Source organism: Lampetra planeri, unplaced genomic scaffold (genome assembly GCF_965212315.1).
Source record: "Lampetra planeri unplaced genomic scaffold, kcLamPlan1.2.h2 scaffold_550, whole genome shotgun sequence".
In the NCBI taxonomy this organism is placed as follows: domain Eukaryota; kingdom Metazoa; phylum Chordata; class Hyperoartia; order Petromyzontiformes; family Petromyzontidae; genus Lampetra; species Lampetra planeri.
In genome coordinates this window covers 4811-21262 of record NW_027615373.1, presented here as the reverse complement: position 1 = coordinate 21262, position 16452 = coordinate 4811, and the positions used below count along the sequence as shown (strand labels likewise).

Below are 16452 nucleotides of genomic sequence, written 5' to 3'. Positions count from 1 at the left end.
CATGCCTGACAACGTGGGGGCATGTTCCTAATGAGATGATGAATGGTGTCTTGGGGGATCTCCTCCCAGATCTGGACCAGGGCATCACTGAGCTCCTGGACAGTCTGAGGAGGAACCTGGCGTCGCCGAATGGACCCAAACATAATGTCCCAGAGGTGTTCTATTGGGTTTAGGGTCAGGTGAACGTGGGGGCCAGTCAATGGTATCAACTCCTTCATCCTCCAGGAACTGCCTGCATACTCTGGCCACATGAGGTCAGGCATTGTCATGGACCAGGAGGAACCCAGGTCCCACTGCACCAGCGTAGGTTCTGACAGTGGGTCCAAGGATTTCATCCCGATACCTAATAGCAGTCAGGGTGCCATTATCTAACCTGTAGAGTCTGCGTGTCCTTCCAGGGATATGTCTGCCCAGACCATCACTGACCCACCACCAAACCGGTCATGCTGTATGTTGTTGCAGGCAGCATAACGTTCTCCACGGCATCTCCAGACCTTTTCACATCTGTCGCATGTGCTCAGGTTGAACCTGCTCTCATCGGTGAAGAGCACAGGGCGCCAGTGGCGTAGTTGTCAATTCTGGTGGTCCATGGCAAATGGAGCTCTACGGTGCTGGGCAGTGAGCACAGGGCCCCCTACAGGACGTCAGGCCCTCAGTCCACCCTCATGAGCCTGTTTCCCGATTGTTTGGTCAGAAACATTCACCCCAGTGACCTGCGGGGTGAATGTCATTTTGTAGGGCTCTGGAGGAGCTCATCCTGTTCCTCCTTGCACAAAGGAGCAGATACCGATCCTGTTGAGGGTTAAGGACCTTCTACGGCCTGTCCCGCTTTCCTGTCTCCTGGAATCTCCTCCATGCTCTTGAGACCTTCTTGCAACGGCACGTATTGATGTAGCCATTCTGGAGGAGTTGAACTACTTGTGCAACCTCTGTAGCGTCCAGGTTACCGCACCATCACCAACAGAGATGTTGATTCAAGCCAAATGAAGAACTAGAGCAGTAGAAAGTCAGTCAGGGAAAAATCAGCCAAAAGAGATGAGGAGGGAGAAAAGTATCAGTGGCCTCAACCTGTTTGGGGGGCCGTCTCATTATTGCCCCTCTGAGCACCTGTTGTTGATTCAATAACAACAAAGCAGCAGAAACTGATAAACAACCTCCTCTGCTACTGAACTGACCAGATCAATATCCCACAGGTTTGACTGATGGGTTGCTATACTCTGATTATAAAGTGTTCCTTTAATTTTTTTGAGCAGTATAATAAACAGAGCTCTGGCCTGATCTTCGAGTCCCTGACCAACAACAGAGCGTGTCAGTTCACCAAGTCTGACTGACTAGATTTCCCTGACCCAGTATGTTATAATACAAAGGTAGAATTATGCAGATGTGTCTTCTCCTTACTGGCTGTTCCCCGTGATGTTAATAATCTTCTCAGGATGTATCCTCTGCTGATTGGTCGTCGCCATCTGACTTCCTCATGTGATTGCAGGTCCTCTGTGTGGACTTAGGATAACTTAGGATTTTATTGTATTTACTCTAGACACTAAAATGACTCTCTGGTATCTCTGTCCACCACTAACAGAGTTGTTGTTTACTTCATTTCCTTCTTCACCCAAGGGTATCTGTTGGGGTTATCCTAGTGGTCAACAGACCACTAGTATTCTCCACATGATGTTAATTTAACTGAGGCCCATTAATGCTTTGATATTGAATGATGTATCAGAGGTAAGACTTGATTTCCTTTGCAGTGTGTTTCACACTCTGATAAGTTAGGCACAGTGTATCTAAAAAAAATTCAAATAGCATGGAAAAGTTAACCAGTACTTTTAAAAATAAAACTTTCACATATTTTAGATTCATTCAAACAAAAAAAGCTAATTGTAATAAATATGCCTCGTATTTCAAATCAAATCGATCAAAAATCTCAGATTTCACATTTGTGGTATTTAAACTGCATAATTAGTGGTTTGCTCAGAGGGGCTTCAGTTATCGATGTTAAACAGAAACGCTGATGAAAAATACTGGAGTTTTCATGATATTTTGATGTTTGTTTTTATTTTATATGTTGAGATGCACCTGTGTATGGAAGCACATCGAAGATAGATTACTGTTGATGTTATTATCGTGAAAACAGACTTTACCCACCATTTTTATTAAATTATACACATAAAATGAAATTTTAATTCTGTTTAAAATGAGAATTTGTGGATAAAGGTTTTGATTTTTTTTCTCCTCGTCCCTCTGCACCCTCACGGTTGTCAATTGACACGCTGACGCGTAATTATTGGTGGGAAGAGACCATAAGTCTGATTGGCCTCCTCCGCTGTCAATCAACTCCTGCGACACTCCGATTGGTGGACGGTCACCGGCCCTCTGAGGCAGGATTGGTTGATCATTGTTCGCATGAATGACAGCCTGGAGGCAAAGTGGTGCTGATGCTGTGACAATGGGACCGAACTGGATTAGCATCTGTACCCGGTGAGACACCGTACGGAGCGGAAACAGCTGGAGAGGCCGCTGATTTAAAACAGCACGGAAGGAAGTTTGGGCCCGCAGCCGTCGAACGGTGAGTTTCGCCGGAAAACAAGCTAACATGCCCGAAGGTTAACTGCTTCCGTCGTGTGTGTGTGTGTGTGTGTGTGTGTGTGTGTGTGTGTGTGTGTGTGTGTGTGTGGTTGCCATAAATTCCGCTAGTTCTGCACATTCGGTGTTCGGTGGTCGTACCGTGTGTCAGCTCCCCGCCTTTGATGAACTGCAGTGCGGACAGCTGTCGGCTAGAGCCGGGATAACATCTGGAGACATGTCGTGTGTGTGTGTGTGTGTGTGTGTGTGTGTGTGTGTGGTGTGTGTGTGTGTGTGTGTGTGTGTGGTGTTCTGCTTCAGTCTCACACCTCAGTGATGTATTGTTGCCTAAATCATGTATGTTCATACATACACACAGAGGGAGAGAGGGGGAGTAGCAGCCGTTCCAATTGCTCTCCTCCAAGTCGTTTTCCGAGCTACGGACAGAAAGCACCCCCGCCGACCTCGGATAACCGACTTACAATTCTGTTCAGATGGTGACAGCAGCTCAGTAGTATCTGTCAATGTAAAATGTTTCCAACTGTTTTTGTATCACTTTTTTTGTATTACTTACTACAAGAGAAACGTATTTTTCTGACCTATTGTCTTGTCATGAAACTGGAAGCTAACAACTCGGTTTTCAATTAGGCCACCATGAGTTATCTTGGATTATCTTGGAACTTGGGTCCTCCGATGGTACTTTCCACTTTCACAGGACGTACTACAGGTGACAACCAAGCTGTTTGCACTAGTTATTTGTGTGTCGCAGCTCTTGTTGTGGTTCTCCACAAACAAAACGAACAAAGACCTAAGTGATGCAACAACAGTAAAAAACAGTAGCTAATTTGCTAATGCAGCTAATATGCCCACCACCATCTTGGGTTCTGAATTTTGCAACTTCCTGTCTGCAGCTCGGAAAACGACTCAAACGACGCAGATTTCGACTCGGACTGCGGGTGGATGCAGTTGCAGTGACGGTCTTGTGTACGCTGGGTTTTGCAGTGTGAGCGGCGCGTAGGTGTTTGATGTCTGTGGACGCCCTGCGGCAGGTCAGCGATGGGCGTGTTCAGCCGTCAGAAGTTTTTCCAGGAACTCCTCTCGGCTGCCTGCTGCCCACAGCGCAGCAGGGGCTGGAGCAGGTGTGGCAGCTGCTGCTCATCTGTCTGCTGTGTCGGCTGCTCTGGATGTTGGTGAGTGTCCCCGTTTGGTTTTCATGCGGCGGCCGTCGCCATGGTAACCTCTTTGTCTTCTCCACCCTGTGACGACAGGCCTCCCTGCTTTTGTGAAGCACCTGTGCACCGTGGCGGGAGGATTCTACACCCTGTACCTGTTCTTTGAGCTGCACATGATCTGGGTGGTCCTCCTCAGCCTTCTCTGCTACCTCTTCCTCTTCTTGTGCCGCCACTCCACCCATCCGAGGCACCTTCCTCTCCATCACTGTGCTCATTTACCTGCTGCTGGGGTAAGAGATGAACACACACACACACACACTTTAGAGGTGATTGCTTCCTCTACGTGTGCTGTTGTATTCATATTTCATTTATTGAAAGTTGGGCGATGGTGGTGCGGTGGTTAGCATCGTTTGCCTCATAGCTAGAAGGTTCTGGGATCTCTCTGTGTGGAGTTTCCATGCTCTCCCTGTGTCTGTGTGGGTTCTCTCCGGGTTCTCCGGCTTCCTCTCCCCTCCAGAAGCATGCTGAGGTTACCTGGTCACTCTAACTTGACGTAGGTGTGAATGTGAGCGTGAGTGGTTGTCTGTCCTTCATGTGGCCCTGATCAGCTGGGGTCTCGTCCAGGTCGAACGCAGACGTTCACCCATTGACAGCTGGGATCAGCTCCAGCACAACCGAGACCCGTAACCAGAGCAAGCAGAAGATGAAGAAAAAACAACATTTCCGTTGGGCGAATTTACCTGCTGGGCGTCATTTCACTCGCAGAGTACTAGTCTGAATCAGATTTTCCGAGCTTCTGATGAGAAGTTGTGAAGCGGAACAAGCGGTATATCTGTCCTCTGACTGTTGGCTTCAGAGTCCAGAATCCAAGATGGTGTCAGCAGCCAGACAGCTCAGTGCCTCGCTGATGTCTGTGTTCATGTCATCGATTCACACGCACACACTTACTGTTTGATCGGTGTTGTTGGACGTGGACGTACACTGTAGAAAAGAACTTACCAAGAATATGTTGTCTTATTTCCAGTCAATATCTCTCATTTCTAGTCAGAAAATCTCTTTACACTTCAAATACTTTTAAAAACTTGTTTTTTAGACAACCTTTACTTATTTAAAGCAAATTGTAATAAAGCACTTGTCCCACTGGTAGTTTTCATGAACTTGATAATGAACTGACCCTGTTGAGACCGACCGGCAGCCGCCACGTGGAGGAGCGATGCCAAGTCGTCATTTTCTCCTAGAGGTGACTAAGAACCAACTCGTCTGTGTGTTCCCCGACAGGGAGCTGCACATGATGGACACCACCAACTGGCACAAGATGAGAGGTGATTCTTCTCAGGTTCTGCTCTCACACCGGAACGTGGCTTGAGTGGCCTGTCGCTGTTGTCGCAGGGTTCGCAGATGGTGGTGGCCATGAAGGCCATCTCCCTGGCCTTTGACCTTGACCGGGGGGTCGTGGCCAGCGTTCCGTCGCCCGTTGAATTCATGGGCTACATTTACTTTGTAGGAACAGTCATCTTCGGACCCTGGATCAGCTTCAACAGCTACAAGAGGCTTTGGAAGGGCGGGGAAGCTGGTCAGTGTGATACCCTTAACCCTTTAACACCTACAGCATCGCAGCGCTAGCGTACATCGGAGTACCGTAATTATGTGACTATTGACGCCGTCAGAAAACGTCCAACGGTTCCTGAAAGCTGAGAAGTGTCACAATGTTCATCTACCTGGGGTGAAGAAGGAGCTAGGAGAAGGAGAAAATGTCTGTCGTTTCCTGAAGGCTGTGACAAACAGCCGTGTTGCTGTCATTACGGTAATTCTCATATGCTCTGTTGCCGGAAGCCAGCAAGTCATTACGGTAATGACAGATTCTTGAATGTGACATGCGACTTCTCACACTGCAAAAAACTCCATATTTACTCAAGAATATTTGTCTCATTTCTAAATCAAAAGTCTAATTTCTAGTCATACACTAGGACACACCACCTGAAAAAGTTCATTCTTTTTAGACTGTTTTCACTTTTTTCAAGCGAATTTTCTCTTAAAACCAGCAGAAGAGTCTGCCAGTTGAGATTTTGCCATTTTTTTTTGCCATCACCTTTTTCAGGTGATGTGTCCTATTATAAATGCAGAGAGATTATTTTAACTACAATTGAGACATTTGGATTCAAAATAAGACAAATGTTCTCAGATAAGATTTAGAATGTTTGCAGTGCAACGTTCAGGAACCCAGTCGACATTTTCTGACTGCGCAAATAGTCGTGGAATTACGGTACGCCAAAGTAGGCCAGCGAGAATGTATGGGCAGTCAGAGTTAACGGCGAAAGGGAGGTGGGGGGATTATTTTAAAGATTTCTTCATGAGCGGCTTTGTTCCTGCAGAGCTTTTCTGGCTGCTCAAAGTGTGTCTCAGCTGGGTGAAGAGTCAGGTGTGTCTGGTCGTTTGTCGAACTGCGTGGCCCCGTACCTCTTCCCGTACTTCATCCCATCTTTGGAGACAAACTGCTGAGGAGGGTATGTGAGGAACAAAGTTTAGACAAAGAAAAACCACTGTATCGCCACATCACATGTCTGTTTTCTTCCTCTGCGACCGCACGTCACAGCAAGAAGAAGAGGAAGATCAGGTGGACAGATTGTCAACCAGAGATGTGCACATACTGTGTCTGCTGTGTGTACTGTCTGCTGTGTGTACTATCTGCTGTGTGTACTGTCTGCTGTGTGTACTGTCTGCTGTGTGTACTATCTGCTGTGTGTACTGTCTGCTGTGTGTACTGTCTGCTGTGTGTACTGTCTGCTGTGTGTACTGTCTGCTGTGTGTACTGTCTGCTGTGTGTACTGTCTGCTGTGTGTACTGTCTGCTGTGTGTACTGTCTGCTGTGTGTACTGTCTGCTGTGTGTACTATCTGCTGTGTGTACTATCTGCTGTGTGTACTATCTGCATGCTTCTTCATGTTTCATGTCGATGAAACGTTTCATAAATTCAGTGAATCACGTTCAAATGCTAAAACTTCTGTCTTTGTTCTTTTGTTGCTCAGAGGAACAACAGCGAAGTCCTCTTACCTTCCGTCCTCTCTGTGTCCTCTTACCTTCCGTCCTGTTGTGTCCTCTTACCTTCCGTCATCTTGTGTCCTCTTACCTTCCATCCTCATTACGTCCACTTGTGTCCCTCTTACCTTCCGTCCTCTTGTGTCCTCTTACCTTCCGTCCTGTTGTGTCCTCTTACCTTCCGTCCTCTTGTGTCCTCTTACCTTCCATCCTCATACGTCCACTTGTGTCCTCTTACCTTCCGTCCTCTTGTGTCCTCTTACCTTCCGTCCTCTTGTGTCCTCTTACCTTCCGTCCTCCTTGTGTCCTCTTACCTTCCATCCTCATACGTCCTCTTGTGTCCTCTTACCTTCCGTCCTCTTGTGTCCTCTTACCTTCCGTCCTCTTGTGTCCTCTTACCTTCCGTCCTCTTGTGTCCTCTTACCTTCCATCCTCATACGTCCTCTTGTGTCCTCTTACCTTCCGTCCTCTTGTGTCCTCTTACCTTCCGTCCTCTTGTGTCCTCTTACCTTCCGTCCTCTTGTGTCCTCTTACCTTCCGTCCTCTTGTGTCCTCTTACCTTCCGTCCTCTTGTGTCCTCTTACCTTCCATCCTCATACGTCCTCTTGTGTCGTCTTACCTTCCGTCCTCTTGTGTCCTCTTACCTTCCATCCTCATACGTCCACTTGTGTCCTCTTACCTTCCGTCCTCTTGTGTCCTCTTACCTTCCGTCCTCTTGTGTCCTCTTACCTTCCGTCCTCTTGTGTCCTCTTACCTTCCGTCCTCTTGTGTCCTCTTACCTTCCATCCTCATACGTCCTCTTGTGTCGTCTTACCTTCCGTCCTCTTGTGTCTTCTTACCTTCCGTCCTCTTACCTTCCATCCACCTTGTGTCCTCTTACCTTCCGTCCTCTTGTGTCCTCTTACCTTCCATCCTCATACGTCCTCTTGTGTCCTCTTACCTTCCGTCCTCTTGTGTCCTCTTACCTTCCGTCCTCTTGTGTCCTCTTACCTTCCATCCTCATACGTCCACTTGTGTCCTCTTACCTTCCGTCCTCTTGTGTCTTCTTACCTTCCGTCCTCTTACCTTCCATCCACCTTGTGTCCTCTTACCTTCCGTCCTCTTGTGTCCTCTTACCTTCCGTCCTCTTGTGTCCTCTTACCTTCCGTCCTCTTGTGTCCTCTTACCTTCCGTCCTGTTGTGTCCTCTTACCTTCCGTCCTCTTGTGTCCTCTTACCTTCCGTCCTGTTGTGTCCTCTTACCTTCCGTCCTGTTGTGTCCTCTTACCTTCCATCCTCATACGTCCTCTTGTGTCGTCTTACCTTCCGTCCTCTTGTGTCCTCTTACCTTCCATCCTCATACGTCCACTTGTGTCCTCTTACCTTCCGTCCTCTTGTGTCTTCTTACCTTCCGTCCTCTTACCTTCCATCCACCTTGTGTCCTCTTACCTTCCGTCCTCTTGTGTCCTCTTACCTTCCATCCTCATACGTCCTCTTGTGTCCTCTTACCTTCCGTCCTCTTGTGTCCTCTTACCTTCCGTCCTCTTGTGTCCTCTTACCTTCCATCCTCATACGTCCACTTGTGTCCTCTTACCTTCCGTCCTCTTGTGTCTTCTTACCTTCCGTCCTCTTACCTTCCATCCACCTTGTGTCCTCTTACCTTCCGTCCTCTTGTGTCCTCTTACCTTCCGTCCTCTTGTGTCCTCTTACCTTCCATCCTCATACGTCCTCTTGTGTCCTCTTACCTCCGTCCTCTTGTGTCCTCTTACCTTCCGTCCTCTTGTGTCCTCTTACCTTCCGTCCTGTTGTGTCCTCTTACCTTCCGTCCTCTTGTGTCCTCTTACCTTCCGTCCTCTTGTGTCCTCTTACCTTCCATCCTCTTGTGTCCTCTTACCTTCCGTCCTCTTGTGTCCTCTTACCTTCCATCCTCATACGTCCTCTTGTGTCCTCTTACCTTCCATCCTCATACCTCCTCTTGTGTCCTTTCTTGTTTGTTTGTTTTTAGATTCTCTGTGAGTAGAAAACAAACTTCTGGTCTTTTCCCATTCCTCCCTTCGTCTGGTCAGGTGGCTGCTGGCGTACGAGAACACGATGTCCTTCCACTTCAGCAACTACTTTGTGGGTTATTTAAGCGAGACGACGGCCACGCTGGCAGGTGCCGGCTTCACCGAGGAGAAAGAAAACCTCAAATGGTCAGAAGTGCATCCTCATCATTGACCTTTAAATCTCTGTTTATGCACATTTTAACTCTAAGGACATGCAAATATACATTTAAAGTGTTTTTGTTTTTTGTTTTTAAGTCACAATTTTATTTTATTCTTATACGTATACTGTATATGTGATAATAATAGTAATGTATTCATTTTTTTTCAATTGTATTTAGCTTGTAGCAGTTTCTGAAGTGTCTAGTGAGTCCACTGAAGTTACCAGTGTGTTAAAAAGCATTCTGTTCTCCAGGGACATGAGCGTGTCCAAGCCGCTGTACGTCGAGTTCCCACGGTCGATGGTGGAGGTGGTGACGTCGTGGAATGTTCCGATGTCTCGCTTCCTGCACACCTGTGAGCTCCAGTGCTGACATGTGACCGGGGGACAAAGTGCGACGCTCAGACGTGACGCTCCTCTGTCTTTTACAGATGTTTTTAAGAGCGCTCTGAAGTTCGGGACGTTCTCTGCCGTCATGGTGACGTACGCGGCCAGCGCTCTACTGCATGTCAGTGAAGCTCCGCCTTACACGACGTTTCCGTGTCAACAAGTAGATCTTCTGACTGTGTGTGTGTGTGTGTGTGTGTGGTGTGTGTGTGTGTGTGTGTCAGGGTCTGAGCTTCCATCTGGGCGCTGTGCTCATATCTCTGGGGTTCATCACCTACACTGAACACGGTGAGCGTCTCATGCTGTCGTTCGCGTGTGGAAAAAACTCCTGCTGCCCACTTGTGTTCATGTTTGCTGCTGTTTTGTGTGTCAGTGCTGCGGAAGCGGCTGGCAGCCATCTTTAACGCCTGTATCCTGTCCAAGAAATGCCAGCCGAACTGCTCCCACCAGCACAAAAAGGTAGTGAAGCTCCTCCTCCCTTCTGCCTTTAGCAGGACGTTGAACCCTTGAACACCAGCGGTATTGTGGGTACTACACTGACACTAGTATACTTTGGAGTACCCTGAGCTGACTATGGGAAACAGTGATTGGTTCCTGAAAGCTGAGACGTGTCATTCGGTCCCTCTACCTGCTGTGAAGGAGGAGCTAGGAACCAGGTGACGTTTTCGGATAGCGTTCTGATAGTAACTGAGGTATGTACGGGGAACATATGCTTGCACGATATCGTCGGTGGTACAGGGTTAACAGCTGTTCAAGGCACAAACATCCAATGTTTGCATTCCACTTTCTTCCTCATTTTTTGAACCAAAGTTCAGAGATCCAGATTAGCCGTTTCTACCCCTTTCTAGTCTTTATTGTACGCTAAGCTGCAGCTTCATGTATATTGTCGTAAAGTAGTAACAATTATCTCATGACAGGTTCTATAGTAACTGCTGTAAGTAGTTGACACGAGAATATGAGCATATGTTGACAGCTAAAGGATCTTTCATCAATTGTCACGTTACAAAACAGGGACATAAAAAAGGGGAACAAAACAAGAAAGAGCAGAGATGAGGGACGGGATCATGAAAAGTTATCAGAACCAGATGGGAAGTGATCGAAGGAAAGAGAAGATTCCACGTGGAATGAACAGCATGTGAAACAAAGCAGACAAACGTTGTTTGGTGTCGTCCTCTGCAGAAGCTTTGGGTGTATGTCATCAACGGGACCTTCAGCGCTCTGGCTCTTCTCCACCTGACGTACCTGGGATCCGTGTTCAACTCCAGCGTGGACTACATGGAGGAGGAGGAGGTGAGGTCACAGCCCCCTGTTCTGTCACAAGTCAGTGCTGCAGTGACGGCGACTTATGGACATGACACAACCACGTAAACGCTGTAGGACATGGAGGAGATGAACCTGCAGGACTTAATTAACCCTTGAACACCCTGGGGATACATTCACGCTGGCATAGTCAGATTTTATTTCCTAACAGCCAAATCACAGCAGACATCTCATGACCCATCGTAATCCCATTTGTGATGTCGCTGGAAGCCGGCAAGTCATTACCGTAATGACTGCAACTTGGCTGTCAAATGCAACCGGCTGACGTTTTCTCCTTCTCCTAGCTCCGTCTTCACACCAGGTAGAGGAACCGACTGACACTTTTCAAGCTTTCAGGAACCGATTACTCTGACCGATCAGAGGACGTCCCTGTCCGTAGTCTGTCCGTGGGGACCCGATCAGAGGACGGACCAATCAGAGGACGTCCCTCTGTCCGTAGGGACCGATCAGAGGACGTCCCTCTGTCCGTAGGGACCGATCAGAGGACATTCCTCTGTCCGTGGGGACCGATCAGAGGACGGACCAATCAGAGGACGTCCCTCTGTCCGTAGGGACCGATCAGGGAATGTCCCTCCATCCGTAGGGACCGATCAGAGGACGTCCCTCTGTCCGTAGGGACCGATCAGGGAATGTCCCTCCATCCGTAGGGACCGATCAGAGGACGTCCCTCTGTCCGTAGGGACCGATCAGAGGACATTCCTCTGTCCGTGGGGACCGATCAGAGGACGGACCAATCAGAGGACGTCCCTCTGTCCGTAGGGACCGATCAGAGGACGTCCCTCTGTCCGTAGGGACCGATCAGGGAATGTCCCTCTGTCCGTAGGGAACGATCAGAGGACGTCCCTCTGTCCGTAGGGACCGATCAGGGAATGTCCCTCTGTCCTTAGGGAACGATCAGAGGACGTCCCTCTGTCCGTAGGGACCGATCAGAGGACGTCCCTCTGTCCGTAGGGACCGATCAGAGGACATTCCTCTGTCCGTAGGGACCGATCAGAGGACGTCCCTCTGTCCGTAGGGACCGATCAGAGGACGTCCCTCTGTCCGTAGGGGACCGATCAGAGGACGTCCCTCTGTCCGTAGGGACCGATCAGAGGACGTCCCTCTGTCCGTAGGGACCGATCAGGGAATGTCCCTCTGTCCGTAGGGACCGATCAGAAGACGTCCCTCCGTCCACAGGGACCGATCAGAGGACATTCCTCTGTCCGTAGGGACCGATCAGAGGACATTCCTCTGTCCGTAGGGACCGATCAGAGGACGTCCCTCCGTCCACAGGGACCGATCAGAGGACATTCCTCTGTCCGTAGGGACCGATCAGGGAATGTCTCTCTGTCCGTAGGGGACCGATCAGAGGACGTCCCTCCGTCCACAGGGACCGATCAGAGGACATTCCTCTGTCCGTAGGGACCGATCAGGGAATGTCTCTCTGTCCGTAGGGACCGATCAGAGGACGGACCGATCAGAGGACGGACCGATCAGAGGACGGACCGATCAGAGGACGGACCGATCAGAGGACGGACCGATCAGAGGACGTCCCTCCGTCCACAGGGACCGATCAGAGGACATTCCTCTGTCCGTAGGGACCGATCAGAGGACATTCCTCTGTCCGTAGGGACCGATCAGAGGACGTCCCTCTGTCCGTAGGGACCGATCAGAGGACGGACCGATCAGAGGACGGACCGATCAGAGGACGGACCGATCAGAGGACGGACCGATCAGAGGACGTCCCTCCGTCCACAGGGACCGATCAGAGGACATTCCTCTGTCCGTAGGCACCTATCAGAGGACGTCCCTCCGTCCGTAGGGACCGATCAGAGGACGTCCCTCCGTCCACAGGGACCGATCAGAGGACATTCCTCTGTCCGTAGGGGACCGATCAGAGGACATTCCTCTGTCCGTAGGGACCGATCAGAGGACATTCCTCTGTCCACAGGGACCGATCAGAGGACATTCCTCTGTCCATAGGGACCGATCAGAGGACATTCCTCCGTCCGTAGGGACCTATCAGAGGACGTCCCTCTGTCCGTAGGGACCGATCAGAGGACGTCCCTCTGTCCGTAGGGACCGATCAGAGGACGTCCCTCTGTCCGTAGGGGACCGATCAGAGGACGTCCCTCTGTCCGTAGGGACCGATCAGAGGACGTCCCTCCGTCCGTAGGGACCGATCAGAGGACGTCCCTCTGTCCGTAGGGACCGATCAGAGGACGTCCCTCTGTCCGTAGGGACCGATCAGAGGACGTCCCTCTGTCCGTAGGGACCGATCAGGGAATGTCCCTCTGTCCGTAGGGACCGATCAGAGGACATTCCTCTGTCCGTAGGGACCGATCAGAGGACGGACCGATCAGAGGACGGACCGATCAGAGGACGTCCCTCCGTCCACAGGGACCGATCAGAGGACATTCCTCTGTCCGTAGGGACCGATCAGAGGACGGACCGATCAGAGGACGTCCCTCTGTCCGTAGGGACCGATCAGAGGACGTCCCTCTGTCCGTAGGGACCGATCAGGGAATGTCCCTCCATCCGTAGGGACCGATCAGAGGACGTCCCTCTGTCCGTAGGGACCGATCAGAGGACATTCCTCTGTCCGTGGGGACCGATCAGAGGACGGACCAATCAGAGGAGGTCCCCTCTGTCCGTAGGGACCGATCAGAGGACGTCCCTCTGTCCGTAGGGACCGATCAGGGAATGTCCCTCTGTCCGTAGGGGAACGATCAGAGGACGTCCCTCTGTCCGTAGGGACCGATCAGGGAATGTCCCTCTGTCCTTAGGGAACAATCAGAGGACGTCCCTCTGTCCGTAGGGACCGATCAGAGGACGTCCCTCTGTCCGTAGGGACCGATCAGGGAATGTCCCTCCATCCGTAGGGACCGATCAGAGGACGTCCCTCTGTCCGTAGGGACCGATCAGAGGACATTCCTCTGTCCGTGGGGACCGATCAGAGGACGGACCAATCAGAGGAGGTCCCTCTGTCCGTAGGGACCGATCAGAGGACGTCCCTCTGTCCGTAGGGACCGATCAGGGAATGTCCCTCTGTCCGTAGGGAACGATCAGAGGACGTCCCTCTGTCCGTAGGGACCGATCAGGGAATGTCCCTCTGTCCTTAGGGAACGATCAGAGGACGTCCCTCTGTCCGTAGGGGACCGATCAGAGGACGTCCCTCTGTCCGTAGGGACCGATCAGAGGACGTTCCTCTGTCCGTTAGGGACCGATCAGAGGACGTCCCTCTGTCCGTAGGGACCGATCAGAGGACGTCCCTCCGTCCGTAGGGACCGATCAGAGGACGTCCCTCTGTCCGTAGGGACCGATCAGAGGACATTCCTCTGTCCGTAGGGACCGATCAGAGGACGGACCGATCAGAGGACGGACCGATCAGAGGACGTCCCTCCGTCCACAGGGACCGATCAGAGGACATTCCTCTGTCCGTAGGGACCGATCAGAGGACGGACCGATCAGAGGACGTCCCTCCGTCCACAGGGACCGATCAGAGGACGTCCCTCTGTCCGTAGGGACCGATCAGAGGACGTCCCTCTGTCCGTAGGGACCGATCAGGGAATGTCCCTCTGTCCGTAGGGGACCGATCAGGGAATGTCCCTCTGTCCTTAGGGAACGATCAGAGGACGTCCCTCTGTCCGTAGGGGACTGATCAGAGGACGTCCCTCTGTCCGTAGGGACCGATCAGAGGGACATTCCTCTGTCCGTGGGGACCGATCAGAGGACGGGACCGATCAGAGGACGTCCCTCCGTCCGTAGGGACCGATCAGAGGACGTCCCTCCGTCCGTAGGGACCGATCAGAGGACGTCCCTCCGTCCGTAGGGACCGATCAGAGGACGTCCCCTCTGTCCGTAGGGACCGATCAGGGAATGTCCCTCTGTCCGTAGGGACCGATCAGAAGACGTCCCTCCGTCCACAGGGACCGATCAGAGGACATTCCTCTGTCCGTAGGGACCGATCAGAGGACGGACCGATCAGAGGACGTCCCTCTGTCCGTAGGGACCGATCAGGGAATGTCCCTCTGTCCGTAGGGGACCGATCAGAAGACGTCCCTCCGTCCACAGGGACCGATCAGAGGACATTCCTCTGTCCGTAGGGACCGATCAGAGGACATTCCTCTGTCCGTAGGGACCGATCAGAGGACATTCCTCTGTCCGTAGGGACCGATCAGAGGACGTCCCTCTGTCCGTAGGGACCGATCAGAGGACGTCCCTCTGTCCGTAGGGAACCGATCAAAGGACGTCCCTCTGTCCGTAGGGACCGATCAGAGGACGTCCCTCTGTCCGTAGGGACCGATCAGGGAATGTCCCTCTGTCCGTAGGGACCGATCAGAAGACGTCCCTCCGTCCACAGGGACCGATCAGAGGACATTCCTCTGTCCGTAGGGACCGATCAGAGGACATTCCTCTGTCCGTAGGGACCGATCAGAGGACGTCCCTCCGTCCACAGGGACCGATCAGAGGACATTCCTCTGTCCGTAGGGACCGATCAGGGAATGTCTCTCTGTCCGTAGGGACCGATCAGAGGACATTCCTCTGTCCGTAGGGACCGATCAGAGGACGTCCCTCCGTCCACAGGGACCGATCAGAGGACATTCCTCTGTCCGTAGGGACCGATCAGGGAATGTCTCTCTGTCCGTAGGGGACCGATCAGAGGACGGACCGATCAGAGGACGGACCGATCAGAGGACGGACCGATCAGAGGACGTCCCTCCGTCCACAGGGACCGATCAGAGGACATTCCTCTGTCCGTAGGGACCGATCAGAGGACGTCCCTCTGTCCGTAGGGACCGATCAGAGGACGGACCGATCAGAGGACGGACCGATCAGAGGACGGACCGATCAGAGGACGGACCGATCAGAGGACGTCCCTCCGTCCACAGGGACCGATCAGAGGACATTCCTCTGTCCGTAGGGACCTATCAGAGGACGTCCCTCCGTCCGTAGGGACCGATCAGAGGACGTCCCTCCGTCCACAGGGACCGATCAGAGGACATTCCTCTGTCCGTAGGGACCGATCAGAGGACATTCCTCTGTCCGTAGGGACCGATCAGAGGACATTCCTCTGTCCACAGGGACCGATCAGAGGACATTCCTCTGTCCGTAGGGAACCGATCAGAGGACATTCCTCTGTCCGTAGGGACCGATCAGAGGACATTCCTCTGTCCGTAGGGACCGATCAGAGGACATTCCTCTGTCCACAGGGACCGATCAGAGGACATTCCTCTGTCCGTAGGGACCTATCAGAGGACGTCCCCTCTGTCCGTAGGGACCTATCAGAGGACGTCCCTCTGCAGCGTCACCTGTTTACTACTGACTCAGCTTGCTTGGAACTAAAAAAGTACCAGGTCCCAGGTTCTAACGCCAGTGGAAACATCAGCAGGAACCTGCTGCTCATCCAGTCACAGAATCAGCTGTTAAATAAGACGTGTTCTTGTCAGGAAACGACACAGACAGCACTTTAGTGTGGCGTTCAGTTCTTGTGTGCTGTCCCCTACAGGACGACATCACCCATCACACCATTCAGAAGTGGTCGGAGCTGAGTTGGACGAGCCACTGGCTCACCTTCGGCTGCTGGATCCTGTACCGGCTGGTTCTCTGAGCCAGAGAAGCAGCATGACCGAAGCAATAAGGACAGATGACGGCATCAGAGTTCACTCCGGCTGGGGAACCGGCTGCATCTCCTCCCTCCTTTACTCTTTTTTTACCCGACGGCCATCATCCAGAGGTTACGATGGTGTCTCACTGTGAGTCACAATCGATTCCTGTCAGCACAACAGAGATCGAGCCTCTTCTCTCCTTTCACCTTAC

At 51.6% G+C, this 16452-nt stretch overlaps 1 protein-coding gene across 1 annotated transcript; it reads left to right on the top strand.

The window, feature by feature from the left end:
- The first annotated feature begins 3615 nt into the window (after positions 1 to 3615).
- LOC144741447 (protein-serine O-palmitoleoyltransferase porcupine-like) lies at positions 3616 to 16243 on the top strand. Its single transcript, XM_078623970.1, is given in 18 exon segments — positions 3616 to 3655; positions 3658 to 3753; positions 3828 to 3973; positions 3975 to 4021; positions 5010 to 5067; positions 5130 to 5304; positions 6104 to 6162; positions 6165 to 6210; positions 6213 to 6235; positions 6329 to 6345; positions 6757 to 6771; positions 8811 to 8936; positions 9202 to 9302; positions 9378 to 9454; positions 9558 to 9621; positions 9707 to 9792; positions 10513 to 10623; positions 16142 to 16243. Coding segments are annotated over 18 exon segments (1389 nt in total).
- Positions 16244 to 16452: the final 209 nt, after the last annotated feature.